The sequence below is a fragment of the Harpia harpyja genome, chromosome 6 (genome assembly GCF_026419915.1).
Source record: "Harpia harpyja isolate bHarHar1 chromosome 6, bHarHar1 primary haplotype, whole genome shotgun sequence".
NCBI lineage: Eukaryota > Metazoa > Chordata > Aves > Accipitriformes > Accipitridae > Harpia > Harpia harpyja.
In genome coordinates, this window is record NC_068945.1 from 17,338,929 (window position 1) to 17,353,329 (window position 14,401).

At 44.0% G+C, this 14,401-nt stretch overlaps 1 protein-coding gene across 11 annotated transcripts in view; it reads right to left on the bottom strand.

Annotated features, from left to right (window-relative positions):
- Positions 1-11,466, bottom strand: part of WNK1 (WNK lysine deficient protein kinase 1) — a 108,067-nt gene extending 96,601 nt beyond the window's left edge. For 7 of the 11 annotated variants that reach the window (XM_052789088.1, XM_052789085.1, XM_052789087.1 and 4 more), the window contains exon 1: positions 9,719-11,465. In XM_052789088.1, the coding sequence (XP_052645048.1) occupies positions 9,719-10,501 (783 nt within the window). In that variant the 5' untranslated portion in view covers positions 10,502-11,465. Of the gene's footprint in view, positions 1-9,718 lie in introns of all 11 variants that reach the window. The other 4 variants (XM_052789083.1, XM_052789078.1, XM_052789079.1 and 1 more) reach the window with 1 other exon arrangement.
- Positions 11,467-14,401: the final 2,935 nt, after the last annotated feature.

Here is a 14,401-nt window from a genome sequence, read left to right on the forward strand (position 1 = left end):
CACATTAAGTTAGCATCTTGCATTTTTATATAGATACACAACATTTCCCAAATGAAACCATACTGTAAGCAGCTGAATAAAGAGACAAACCAAAAATAGTTTTATGTTGGAAAATATCTGTAAGAATAAAAGCCTCACTTAAAAGAAGCAGATTTGAAAACAGACATGGTAACATTTTGCAACATTTAAGCAAAACCTGCTAACAGTTCAGAAATTGCCATTAACAGATGCATATTACATAAGTGTATACAGATTTGCAAATCCTTAAGATAATCAGCCTGGATTGCTGAAGCTTTTAATAGCAATATTTGTGGGTTATTGTTTGTATGTCATTAGTCTTTGCCAGGATAGAAGCAGTCAAAATACATTCAGATTGGGGTCATAAACTTGCCAGCAACAGTCAGCAAAGCAGAAACAAGTCACAGGGTTACTCTAAGAGAGGAAAATGTCAAAGGAAAACTGTGTAACACCATCAGTTGGATAGTCTTAAGCTATCATGAGATGATATCAATTGGCCAAATAAAATGCACATAATTGTTGGTATCTGCTTTGTTCTACCTTCCATTTAGCTCAGCATTCCTACAGTTGTTTCAGACTGAACCCAAATACATACAAAGAGATCAGTATTCCTATCCTTTTCAAATCCTTCTAAGTGTTGGTAATAAAATCTCTATCACTGAAATGAGTTTTTCCATTTGTAGCTTTTTGCTTTCTGTTGCTAACCCCAAATCTGCTATCAGAACCCACTATATTCAACCATCCAGATGAAAAAAGATGATCCAGAACAGCTAAACAGAAACAACAAAGCTTCTCCCTCATATAAGGGGTCTAATAAAGCTTATTTTCCACACCATCTGCTATCCTAAAGCAGAAAAATAGCAGTTCAGCGGATAGCTATTAAAAGTTTCTATCAATGACTGCTTATTAACAGAGGCGATAGGATCAGAACCATTCTGGACTATGGCTCAAAATATAAAATCCACATCACAAGTTATCAGAGCTGCCAAAGCTTCCTCTTTGTTTTAATCTTACTGGTAATGTACTAGGAGTCCTAGTAACCACTTGCGAAATTAGAAGACTTGAAAAGCACCATAGTGATCCTGTCCTGAGAACAGATACACCAGAGATCAGTACCCAGACTATTGCCAATAGATGAACCGCATGATTTCAGAATCATGTTCTCAGGCATGCTGAGTACAAAAAGAAACAGCATCCCCTACACTAAAACACACAGCCCTGGGCAAAGCATTCATTCCAGTGTCATTGACACATCACTTAAAAGCTCACAGATATTTTATTTACAAGGTACATGGCCATCAAGTATAAACATACTTTTTGGAGGATTTCTAGATTCTATGTATGTAGGTAGCATTCCCAAAGATTCTGCGTTGACCTAAAATGATAAATCTAAACTAGCAAGTTTGTCTCTCTGAGTAATTTAAAATGAGTTATCCTCATAAAAACTGTGTATTGCTTTAAATATATATTAATACTTAAATAGCTTCTGGAAGACAAAAAAAATACCAACACCAGTCCAATTTTTAGCAGGTTGCAGTTTCCTTTGCTGAAAACTGAGAGCATGTTAAATTGCTTGTGATCCAGGCAAAGTAACACACAGTGCTGCATGGAATTACCCAGGCAAATCTGGAAGCGCTTTAGAATAATCTGGGTATGTGGAATGCACCTGTCATCACCAGGTGAAAAAGATAACTGGGATAAAGTTCAGAAGTATGTTTGAGAACTGAATCTGAATTCTTCTGGTCACTTTATTGTATCCCAGTTTTACTCTGGCTTATTAAAAAAACATTTGGCAACATCTGCGGTGATCTTGTTGGAAGGATCTCCTTTTGGGTTAAGAGGATAGCATCACATAGCACAGAACATTATTAACACAAAGTTCATCTTTTGCAGCATGGAGTTAAGGAGTATTCTGCAGGTTATGCCCAGAAGACAAGTAGGGAGCAAGCTCCCCCTCTCAAAGATGACTTCAAGTGAGCCACAGATTCAATTCTAGTCACTTCTTCAATTCCCCCAGCTCTCCCAAGGGGAGTAATGAGGGCAACCAAAACCACACATTGAAAAGTGCTGGTATGACAATTTCTAAATATGCTGAGGAAGCTGGAAATAAGGTAGAAAGAAGGACATCTGTAGAATCTTGACCAGAGACATTCTAACACTGTTTAAGGTTCAGTACTTAGCCCAAATGATTCTCAAAATCAGCTAGAAGAAAGTCCTGAGGACTGTAAGCAGCTTCCACAAAAATACTTATGAAGCCAGTATAAAATTTGAGTCTCATTCGTTAGGACAAGAATTTTAACACTGTACTTGAAAAGATCTTCAGATGGCTCCTGTTAGATAAAAGCCTTCAATTACTGTGAGAAATCAATTTTCAAGCAGCGCTACAAATCCTGCTATTTAGAACAGGAATTGTTTCAAGTATACTGGAAGAGTATTTTTCCAGACATGGTATACGCATGTCATAATCAAGTTAAAACCATGGAATCATTATGCAAAGTTTTAAGAGTCAAAACCAGTAACTTTCTACCATCTGCTATTAAAAAAAAAAGAAAAAAAAACAAACCACACATGCTCTGCCAAGAGAAAGTCCTATGCCCAGCTGCAGAAGCACTGCAAACATGCATGATACTTATTACTTTTTCTTATAGCCCAAATGTTACAGCCATTATGTAGACCAAGACATGCTTGAAAATGTGAACTTAAAGACAAACAGAGAAATACTCAACTTTCATTTCAACTCAACCATTATTTGGAAGAACCAACTAGTGATCTCAAAAAAAAGGTTGCTAATCTTCACAGGAAATTAGTGTTTCTGAAGAGAGGCGTGACAGGAAGCATCAAGACTGCCACTGCTTAGCACAACTTTGTCACATGCAGTATGAAGAACCTGGGTGACGGTCAGAGCTGTGCTGTTTAACAGGCTGCTGGTATGAAACAAACAAACAAACAAACAAAGACAACAAAATAAGGAAAAGAACATGTGTCCCTGAGGCATAATGCTAACCAACAGGTACTGAATCTACACTGCCCCATGCACTGCATCCATGGAGACTACCACAGATCTATTACTGCTTGTTTTATTTATTACTCTGCTAGACAGCTCTCAAACGACTCTATACAGGATGTCTCCATGGAGTCTTATCAGGTGGGGTTTCTCTCCCCTTTCAAAGAAAGATTATAGTCCTGATACTTTTCCTTAGCCCTCAAAAGTTTAGCTATGAAGCTAAGTGTTTTTATTTTAAACCACAACAGCCCAAAACAAATCTCATTTAAGAGATTTAATTCTGCAGCTCTCAAACCCACCCAAACTGACACATAAGAACCTGTTTATTTCCATAAGAAATGCTGCATTTTCAGAATGTACTTATCCGATTATATTTATTGCCTCGCAACCAGCCAGTTACAAATTGAACCACAGCTATCTCCAAAAGTGATATCCCTTTGAGGTAAGATTATTTTCCTAAGTAGAGGTCTCCTAACAGCTGCAGCTCCAGAATGTACTTTAAAGCTCCCTTCTCTCTTTCAGGGTCACCTTTGTAAAGTCTGAGGGAACCTGACCACTGTTTATACTTCTGCAGGTAATTAGTCTGGCTCCTTTCCCATGTCATTTATCAAGTTGTCAATTGTATCAATTACAGCACAAACACTCAGGAATATGGCTGGTTTTTGTTCTTTAGCCAAAGGAGCAATTTTCACATAAGATATTTGAAGCCAGTGAGTACCAGTAACTTGTTCTACCCTATGACATGGAAAACCAACAGAAAATTTAGACTTCACTGCACAAAATTTCAAGCGCCCTATGTGTGCACACTTGAAGACACCTGGAAATGCAGTGTAACCTCAAAGTTCTATAAACCGATTACACACTTATGGCTTTACAGCTTTTTGCTTACAGTATTTTGGAATTTGTAGAGCTGAGAACAGAAATAGAGCGAATAAGGATAGAATGATGTTCACAGAGATTGTCACATGGCTTTATTAATCTACATTTGTGACAATTATGCATTGGACCCAGAAGGAGTCATGAACAGGAGGCACACTGCTGCTGTTACGGTGGCTGTAGACACGTATAGTTATGCTCACAGACTAGTGGAGTATTTTAAACACTGATGTGAAGTACAGGGTAGGCATGGGAGTCACCATACTGCATCAGACTTGAGCTTGATCTTTCAGTAAAAGTTTTATAAAACATATATTAAAATATTCAGGATTAAACCACAGTTAGAGCTTTCAAAGAATGTATGTTTGCTTCAAGATGTTGACTATTCCTCCAGAACTAGCAGGACATAATCATTTTCCAAAAGCACTTGACTGACATGCATTCCAGGTCCACACTCAGCTTCCTCTCACTGCACAAAGGTTTTCATCTGGTTTTCCATTTTGCTTTGATGTAGCTATACAACTGTACATCAGAGCTAGCACCTTTGCAGTCAGGCCTCCTAGTGAGCAATATGCAACCAGCTTTAAAAAAAAAAAGACTACAGGATGCCACAGTTATGTGATACAAGACCTTTTTTGGTTGTCGGACTTGAACGTGCAGCTTCTGAAACATTCCCAGCTCAGTCAGTCCAGAAAGCGAAGAGAGTTTTAAGAATTATACTTTGACTTCAGTAAGCTGTTACTTATCATGGTGAGCCTGCAGTGGACTCTATACTTGAGTACAGAAACTACATTCCATTGTTGTCTGCTGACCTAAAAATCAGTATTAAATATAGCTTTAAGTCTACGAGATAAAGATAGGTATAGTTAAATCTGAAGTGTCACTAAAAGTGAAGATATACATCATATCCAAGCAACTTCCTGTACTGTGAGTTTTAAGTTAACTTCTATACATTGTTACACTCAGAAAAATTCTGACATATGGAAATATTACTTAGCACTTCACTACTTCCTGTAATAAAGTGACGACCAGTTGCATTATTTTTACCAGAGTGCACTACAGAACCTCATGGTTCGCATTTGGTTACGGCATTATGTTTGTTCTCAACTGTTTTTTCATTGCTACTGCTTATGTAAAGAAAAATCCATTTGTAAGTTGGAGTATAGTCAATATACTACAGACACTTGGTCTATAGTTAACAGGCTGCAACAGAATTGCACACATGTAACCTACATTAATTTATTACTCAGATGATTTATAACTAAAGGTAATCAAATTCACATTCAGCTTCCCCTCAAAGTAGTAATGAGTACAACATATTCTTCTTGCACGACTTTCACCTCTCGAACTCGTTCCTTACCCCCAGAAACTCTAGCTCGCTTAGAGGCAGCCCATAACCTCTTTTTCCCCTTCAGCAGCTCACATGTTAAGCACAATAACCTGACTAACATTGCACTGAAGCCAGAGTAAGAATGGCAAAGTGACATATCAGCAAGAAGATGCGTTCATGAACTGTTAACTGCTGACTGACCAACCTACCCTTTCTGTCAAAGAAATACAAAGGACAGGAGTGATACAGCACATACCAGACAAGCAGTGCTGTTCTCCAATGCACGCAGTTTACCAGGAATGCGTTTTCAACTAATGCAAATATCTTTCTAATGAGTTTCTAAATCATGCTTCCTTTAAGAGAAGACACTGTCCAAATGAAAGAAGGTAAGTCTTCAAATGCCTGACAAACACACAGTTCAAAAAAGAGCCCAAGTGACTTCCATATCATCAAGCGCAGTTTCATATTTTAAAAGTTGCTAATTTGAATGACAGAACCCAGAGCAATAATTCTAGATACAAGATTTTGCAGTCCAACAAGTGACTGCACCAGCCTGTATTGTTCTGTAAAGCAGAAATTAAATGGCAGTCTTGATTTAAAACCAACTCAAACTGAAACAGGGACTCTGAGGATAACGCGTTATCCCTGAGATTTGGCTTCTACAGTCAACTATGTGATTCTTGCTACCTTCCGCATAAGAATGTTACTTCACATAGATAAACTTAATGCAACAGGAAAAGGCATCACATTTTAGCCACAATGTTACCTGAACTCTACAGCGGTGACAAAAGCCTCACTGCTCAGAAATGTAATTTAAAAAGACTAACCAGTAACACGATTGTACAGGAAGCTCTTTTAAATTAAAATAGAAAGCAGCAGCAGTAACCACTTTTGCTGACTTAGACCTATTTAAAACCATTAAAGCAGTAACCCTAACTACTACTGCAATCAATTTATGAGATGTGCTAATGACAACAGTAGGAGGCACACTTGACTCAGAGTAACTAGAGTTGAGATGAATATATATGCAATGGGAATAAAAGTATTTGAAGACTAACACTACACTAACAATTTTCTTGCAGTTATTGAAGCTGAGCACTGGCCCTAAGCAGTTGCTGCTGAGCTATTCACAGCTCCACTATGCTGACAGCAGGGCAAATATTTCACATTTAAATACCTGCATCCAATATTTAAACTAGGTTCAGTTACAATTTGCTTCATATAGACAGGCCACAAAGTAAACCAGGATAGTCCATCAGTCACACTTTTGTTAGGATTTTGTTACATATCTATAAGCAACCTTGAAACACTCAATTCCTTCAAATCAAATCTTCCCATCTTCCACAGATCAAGAAAAACTAGAGTCTTGGCCAGGACCTCCCTTGCTGGAGATACTAAGAACACCATTAGGTCATCCACAGAATTTCAGCTCTTTCTCCTTCTATTTCCTCCACAGTTCAGTACATCAAGCATAAGGGGCATTACAAGGCAGTTCAAGAGCCTTCTTAAGGATATGGAGCAATATTCTCCACAGTATCATCAGCAACTTAGGAACCCAACCTGCACGTGATAAGCAGCATCCAAAGTCCCTTTGAAAGGAAGCATACTGATATTCTTGGATTTTACACTTTATCACTACAGAACATATACATAAAAATTTGGTATAGTTGCCTTATTCAGCATTAAAAAGTCATTCTGCCAGAGACCATCACAAAGTCTTCTGTGTTGCCTTTGATCCACAAGATTCCTACTACAGAATTTGCTCCAATATTGAAACACTGTAGTTTAACCAAGCTGAAAGCAGCTGGCAAAAAAAGCTTCCTTCCAAACAGCAGAGATTTTAAAGAAACTGAAGCATTCTAGGTATGCTAGAAAAGCCTTAAAAGAACATAAACCCGAAGACTCTGCAAAAGTACGAACTGTTCTCGCCCCACTCTATTACACATTTTGCAATGAGGAACTGTGATACACCTTTATCAACTCTGGACAAGCCATGAGAGGAACAACTTTGTCTGCATAATCATGCTAAGCAGCCTCATTCCAGTAGCACTGTTTAGAAGACTCTAGAGAGGTGGGACACCTAGGATACCTATGCTTGCTAGCATGAATACAGAGAAGAAAAGCTCTGCTATTGCTAAGGAACATTATTTCAAGACAGTTAAAAGTAACCATCCCTTAGTCATGGTTAGTGTAATATAGCATGGAAGAAAATCATTCATGTTTCCCTAATAAAATAATTATGCTTTGAAGGTTCACCAATCCTCAAACCATGGCATTCTGGAAAACCAATGACATCTACGTTTCAGTCCATCTTTGTGCATCCAGATAGTATTTTGATACAAATCATGCGTAACGAATACCACTAACCTGTCAACAATTATATTTTCCTAGAGAAAGAAGAGGATGTAGCCATGATACCAATAAATACCAAGTTCCTCCTTTTATTTCTAGACACAAACAATAAAACAGGACTTAATCTTAAAATATTCTACTAGCTGTAGAGTCTAGTTCCTTTAGCAAATAATTTTAACAACTATAAAATTTATATTGTTGTTTCAAACTTGTCATTTTGTATGCAGCCTCCTTATGAGAGGAAAACTACAGCCTTCAGAATAATTTAACCCACAAGGCACTCCTGTAATGTAGCTAGCCTCCAAGCAAAACATCAAATATTTCCCCCTTGGAAATATTTTCATTCATGCTTTTTGCAATATGTCATTTTAAATACTACTCATTCAATTCTTCAATCACTTGAAAGCTCAGAAACATGCCCTTTATAAATAAGCTTCTTTATTAAATTAATTCAAAGAAGCTGCTGCTTTAGACAGTTTGTCCACGTGGTACTGATGACGATTAAGACACTTCATCAGAGGCAACATTAGTGAAAAGTGTCTAATGCCAAGCTAACATTAGTTTCTGATCAGTAAGTAAAGTGTGAAGATTAAAACAGATTTCAGGGGTTAAAAGTCAAGTAACTCCAAAATCACAAAGATTAAAATTTCAAATAAAAGTCATATAATTTTGTGGATTATTAATCTCCTCTCAGTTCAAACTGCACATAAGAAGCTTAAGCAGAGCCCAACACTAGATCATTTCACTTTTTTAATTTAAAATTAATGCTCAAAAGACCACTACAGCAAGTACATAGCTAGCACAGAGGAACAGGTCATGCTTAAGGGTCACAAAGAAAATAGGAAGCTTACTTCCACAGTCAGTAAACACTGAATAATAGCACTAACATAATGAACCAAGATACTGGTAGAATGCTTGAGCAATCATCCAAAACCAAATATGAATACAAATCGAGAAATCTCTTAATAAATTCTCTCAGTTTGACTGGAATAGATGTAAAAATTTCTTTTTGAGGGAAAGAAAGTTTTGGTGCAGTTACTGCAATCAGTCATTTGTGAGCAGCTAACTGCTTAAAAACCCCACAAAGACTTCTGGGATGTTGACCCAATGCTCTTTTGTCTGCCTGAAATTGGATGGGAACACACACAATAATAAAGCCATACTACATGAACCCCTCTACGAATTGCACCAAAACCCAACACTAAAAAACAAGCACTATCCTTTTAATTTCACGCTGAGGCTTTGAAAACAAACTAGTACACCAGGTATTTGTTCCTGGTACTCCAATCTCTTCCCACTTCTTTTAATGTTGTTGCACAGCAACCTGCGCCTCGGTTATACAAGCTCTGACTTGTGTGGAACTACGGGTGTTCTTGCCATCATTAGACTGGGCTTCTACAAAACTCTGGCGCTGCTCAGGCTAGAAACTTGGGAGAAGAGTAGTGTCTTAGTCCAGTTTAATCCACCAGTCATTTGGAAAGGTTAAACTTCAGGGGTTTTTTCTGAAGCTTCAGAAAGGAGACAATTACTTTCTTCCTTTACTTGTGCCTGTGTTAAGTGTGAACCCTAAAACTTAGAATGACAAAAACAGCTTTGCAAAAAACTAAACGATGTGATGCACTGCATGACTTCGTGTATATTCTAGAGTTATCTCCTACAAGAATCCACTGCCACAAACATATGAAATGTCTGTGAAATTAACACTTCAGTATTTTTTTCTAAGAAAAACACATAAACGTATTTTGAAAAATTAAGGCTAGTTCAAGTTGACATTCACTTACACATTTTCCCTCAGCCTCCCTGAAGCTGTGTACAAGTATTTTTACAATCCTCCAAGCTACCTTTTGGAGGCATAAAATTCAAGACACTACAAGAAACAGAACTGTAGTACATTTCCTGATGATAAAGCTAAAAAATTCTTCAGAGAGCAGAGTATTTAAAAGAATTAAAAGGCAAACTGACTCCAAGGAAAGGCTGCACCTTTCTTCCAAAGGAGTGCCTCAGGTAAGGTCTGCAGTTCCCTGTCTGAAAAAAGCAGACCTCGAGTTGATGGATTTTACCTCCTTCAGGCACAAAGCCTAGCACCTGGCAGAGTGACTATGCTTTGGTAATTCACCATTTTTATTTATTTACTTTACCTGCAGCTCGCACCAGGCGACTTCCACTGTGGTATCCGTATCCAGTCCTTTATACACAGTTTTGAAAGAGCCTCTTCCAATCTCGATGTCAAACTTCAGGAAGCGGCCATCCGGGGAGATGCCCACTGCCTTCGTCTCAAGCTCTTCGATGTCCTCCTGCTGTGTTCTCCGCTCCTCAAATTCCCGGCTGGCAGTTGACGCGCTGCCAGCGGCACTGGTGGGGGGTAGCGCAGTTGTCTCGTCCTCCTCCTCCTTGGGCAGCAGCGGGGCGGCATCCTTCGCGGCAGGGGGCTCCTGAGCAGACTGTCCTTCGAGGGGAAGCGGGGCAGGCGGCGGCGGCTGCTGCAGCAGCGAGGGAGCCTGGGCGGCGCTGACAGCGATGCAAGAGGTCCGGCTGGCACACTCGGGAGGAGAGACCAGCGGAGCAGCGCTGCCTCCCGAGACAGGGGCCGAGGGCGCTGCGGGCTGCAGACTGGGCAGCTCCAAGGCCGTAGCGTTGGAGTCGCAGATCACGCTACGGCGGAAGAAGCGGTGCTCTGTGGCTGCCGCCCCTCGGCTGTCCTTGTCCATGGTGTGGCGGCGGCGCCGGTACTCCTCGCTACGGCCTCCGCTCCCTGCTCCGCCGCCTGCTCCACCGGTCCCGGAGGCTCCGTGGTCGGCGGCGGCTCCCAGCTTCTCCCCGATGGAGCTGTCCGAGCTGGAACCGTTCTTGGGCGGCGGCGGCGGGGGAGCCAGGAAGCGAGGAGCCGGGGTGCCGCTGTCTGCGGCGCCCCCCGACATCATGCCCCGGGGGAGCGCTGCTAGGGCGAGGTGGCGGCAGCGGCGGCGGGGGGTGGGGGGGAGGCGAGGGAAGGGGCCGGTCACTGAGCGGGGAGCGCGCCTGTCCGCGGCTGCTGTTGCAGCTGCAACAGAGGAGGGTCCCAAGGGCTCCTTACGGCGGAGCTGGGAGGCGGCTGCTGGGGAGGGTGGGCCGGCGGGGTGGGTCCCCGGTCAGTGTCTGCATCCATGCTGCAGCAAGGAGCCGGGCAGCGGGGCCGACATGGAGCACCAGGAGCGGAGACGGGGCGCGGGGATAGGGACGGCCAGGGGCGGGAAAACCCGAGCACTGGGCCCGGCCGGGGAGGGAAGCGCCCCGAGGCAGGCCCCCGACTGGGGAGAAGCCGGTGCCTCGCCCGGCTGCTTTAAGGCGAGGGGAGCGCGCTGCAATTATTCCCCGGCGATGGAGAGAAAGCGGGGCAGGTCCGGGTGCCCCCCGGAGCGAGGGCCGGCGGGGAGGGGAAGGGAAGGGGCCGGGAGGCGAGGTAGGGCGAGGGGGGCAGGCCCCGCACGCCGGCCGCGGAGGAAGCTGCCGCGCTCAGTCACTCACACCGGGCGGGGGAGGCCTGGGCAGGCCCCAGCGCTCTCACCCCGCTGAGGGGGCAAGGAAAGGGGGCCCGGGGGCTCAGCCCCGCCTCACAGGGGCGCCCATGGCGGCCGCGGCCTCCACCTCCCGGCAGGCAGCCACCGCCCGCGCGCGGCCGGGCCGGGCCGCGCTCCTCTCCAACAGCGGCCGCCGCCGCCGCCTCGCACGGAGCCGGAAACCCTCCTCCTGCCCCCCGCCCGCGGCTCGCAGCCTCTCCTCACCGGGGGCCGCCCGCCACCGCCACAGGTGAGCCGAGTCCGGGTGGCGCCCCGCGCCGCGGCGGGGCGGGGAGGAGGGAGCGGGAGCCGCCGCGGCCGCCCCGGGGACGTCTCCGCGCTAAATGGCGACGGGAGCCCGAAACCGACACACAGAAGGAGGGGGGAGGGGGGAGGGCCAGCGCCGCGGCCACGCCCCCTTCCGCGCCCGCCCTGCGCGCGCACGCCCGCGCTGGGGAAGCGGCTCGCCTTCTTCCCCCCCACCCCACCCCGCAGCCTCGGAGAGGTGGCAGCTCCCGTCGTGCACCGCGCCGCCCGCGGAGCACCACGGGAGTTGTAGTTTCCGCCGGCAGACGGGCGCCTGGCCGGGGGCAGCTGCCCGTGGCTTCCCACCGGGGAAGGAAGGAAGGAGGCTCCCGGCGTGCCCGGTAGCGCCGGGGGAACCGATGTGGTGCGGGGGAGCGAGGCTGCACCCCAACTCCTGCTCTTCCTAAACCGGGGCGGCGGCGGGGCGCGTTGCCGCCCCCTCCTCCGCCCGCCCGGCCCTCAGGGCGGCCTGGGCGGGAGCCGCCGGCCGGGGCGGGCGGGGCCGCAGGAGGTTCAAGAGGCGCCGAGTCTGCTGCCGTTGCTTGTTTCTTCAAGTCCTCTGTTACACCTATTTAATATATTAAATATTTAGCTTCGCGTTTTCAAACAGCCTTTAAATTTATTTAAAACTGTGGGCAACGGTAACTCCGTATACATGAGTACTGTAGGGATGAGGGAGGGTTTGGGTTTTTCCTCAGTTTAGGTCACCTGAAGAGACGTTAATTGGCCAGGCAACCTAAACCACAAATAACTGCCATGTAGATGCGTGCTCTCCATTATTTAAAAGAAACAGGATTTGCAGCCTTTGCCCTGAAAATGATCATTACCCTATGGCCATTTCAGTCATGAGTGCAGCTGGTGCAGTTGAATCAAGGCTGTACAGCGGCCAGAGGAGCAGTGACAGCCCATGCGAACACTGACACAAATCAGGAACTTTCAGGTTAACAAAGCATTGGCATACACGAGTCATCTAGTTTATTTATACCATGTTCCTCTTTCGTATTCATAAACTAAAGCCAGGCACTTTCCTTCTTGTGAGACCAGTCTTTTGAAATCAGCAGGAACGTACTGAAGGAGGAGCGAATGATTTGGTACCATTGCCTTTCAGGCAACTACAAATCAAAAGTTATGTTAAGGAAAAAAATAAATTAGGAAATTTCCCCGTGCAGATAATATGTTCCCAGCAAACACACTGGCATTTCAAATACTTTTTTAAAAGTTACTTTTAAACCAGCAGTTTAGAGGAAGTTGTGTGTTGCTGATGTGAGGCCTTAACTCCCTCTGCACAACATAACACAAATGACCCTTTCACACCTCCACAGTCCCCAGCCACAAAATACCAACCCGAGCAATTCTCACATACTTGTATTCCTCACATATAAAATCTAATACCACACATTAATCGGAATACTGTTATTTTCTGTACATCTTTCCGTACTACTTCTGTTTGTAACGACAAACAAGATAATGATACATTCTTCGCAAAAAGGACAAAACGCACTTTGTTGTACGACACATCAGTAAAGGCTTCTGCATAGCTTAAACGCTCTAGAGCTTGCCTTCGCTGAAAAAGTTAATTTAGTTAGTATATTTGTTAGTGTGCCACTTGAACTGCACTGGCACAAGAGTAGACACTCTCCAAAACAATGCTGAGCTGAACAGAGTATTTTGATTAGCAGCAAAGAGTGATGGGATCAAAACTGATTAACTCATAATTCAATCTGCCACATCCCCACTGCACTGCCAGGACCAACGGCACCAGCCATCGACCATCAACATCTCCTCCAATACCAAGCGTGGTTCAGCTTCACTCAACGCTTGGCTACAGGTATTTGTGCATCTCTCTAGACACCAGAGCAAAGATTCATTTGTAGTATCAGCAGGTGTATCCATGCTAGCTTTATACTGTTAAGAGTAGTAGGACACAGTAGCAGGGCTCCAGCAAGGACTGGCAACCAACACCCCATTACCTACCCTGGTCTGTGCCACTCCACCTTCACCACTGTTGTTGCCTTCTGGAGCTACATTAAAGCAGAGATCTGCTTTCCTCCACTGCCCACTGCATTTTTACTGACCCTTTGGATGGAATAAGTAGGAGTAGATAGCAAACCTTGCTCCAGCTTGATGCCTGATGTAACTTCATGAGCTTACACCTAAAATAATACAGGGGTAAATCATTCCTTGTGGCATAAGCCTACAGAGCTGTTAGGTGAATTCCACTTGCATCATCAGTAGTCTTTGGCAAGCAGCTCCAAGGTCTGTGCCCAGCCATGTACGGTATGATCTACTGCAAAAGGTAGATGGGCTGCAGCTGGGGAACCACCGCCCTGTGGCCTACACATGTGGTTTAAATGAGACCTCACGTGTAGCCCCTCTCTTACTCAAGTGCCTTTCACCCATTGTTCTTAAATATATTTTCCTTTAGTTAATTAAGTAAAAGCTTTGTAAAAGAGACCTGCAACCCAGCAGTGCATAGCCACAGGGGGCCTGAGGCAGACTTCTACTAAAAAATTGTGGTAATTATGTAAGAAAGCACCTCCCCAGTGTCTGATCCAGCACATTCCTTAGTACACTTGAAATTCAAGAAGGTTAGTCCGAGTCCAGTGTGTTCAGTGCGAGGTCCCTAACACCCAGCTCTTCTCACTGGCTCCTCTTCTGGGCAGAGATAGGTTTAGCAGTTGCCCCGGTGGAAAAAAAAAAAACTGAGCAGCTGACCTGGAGGTGGGAATGATGGATTTTGTCGTCTCTGGCTCTGAAAAATGAAGTGGAATGATATTGGCAATTATATTTTATGTGGGTGTTGTTTTAATTTTGTCATTCCAAAAAAAGATGAATGTAATAAAGAGTGTGGGCTTGCTTTCCCTTCAATTTTATTTCTTTTAATCTGTCAAACTGTGTTTAAGCTAAATGGAAAATTTCAGTATTGCAGCAAGATTTAATAAAGCATTAAAGTAAATTCTATATGTATTCTATGTTTAG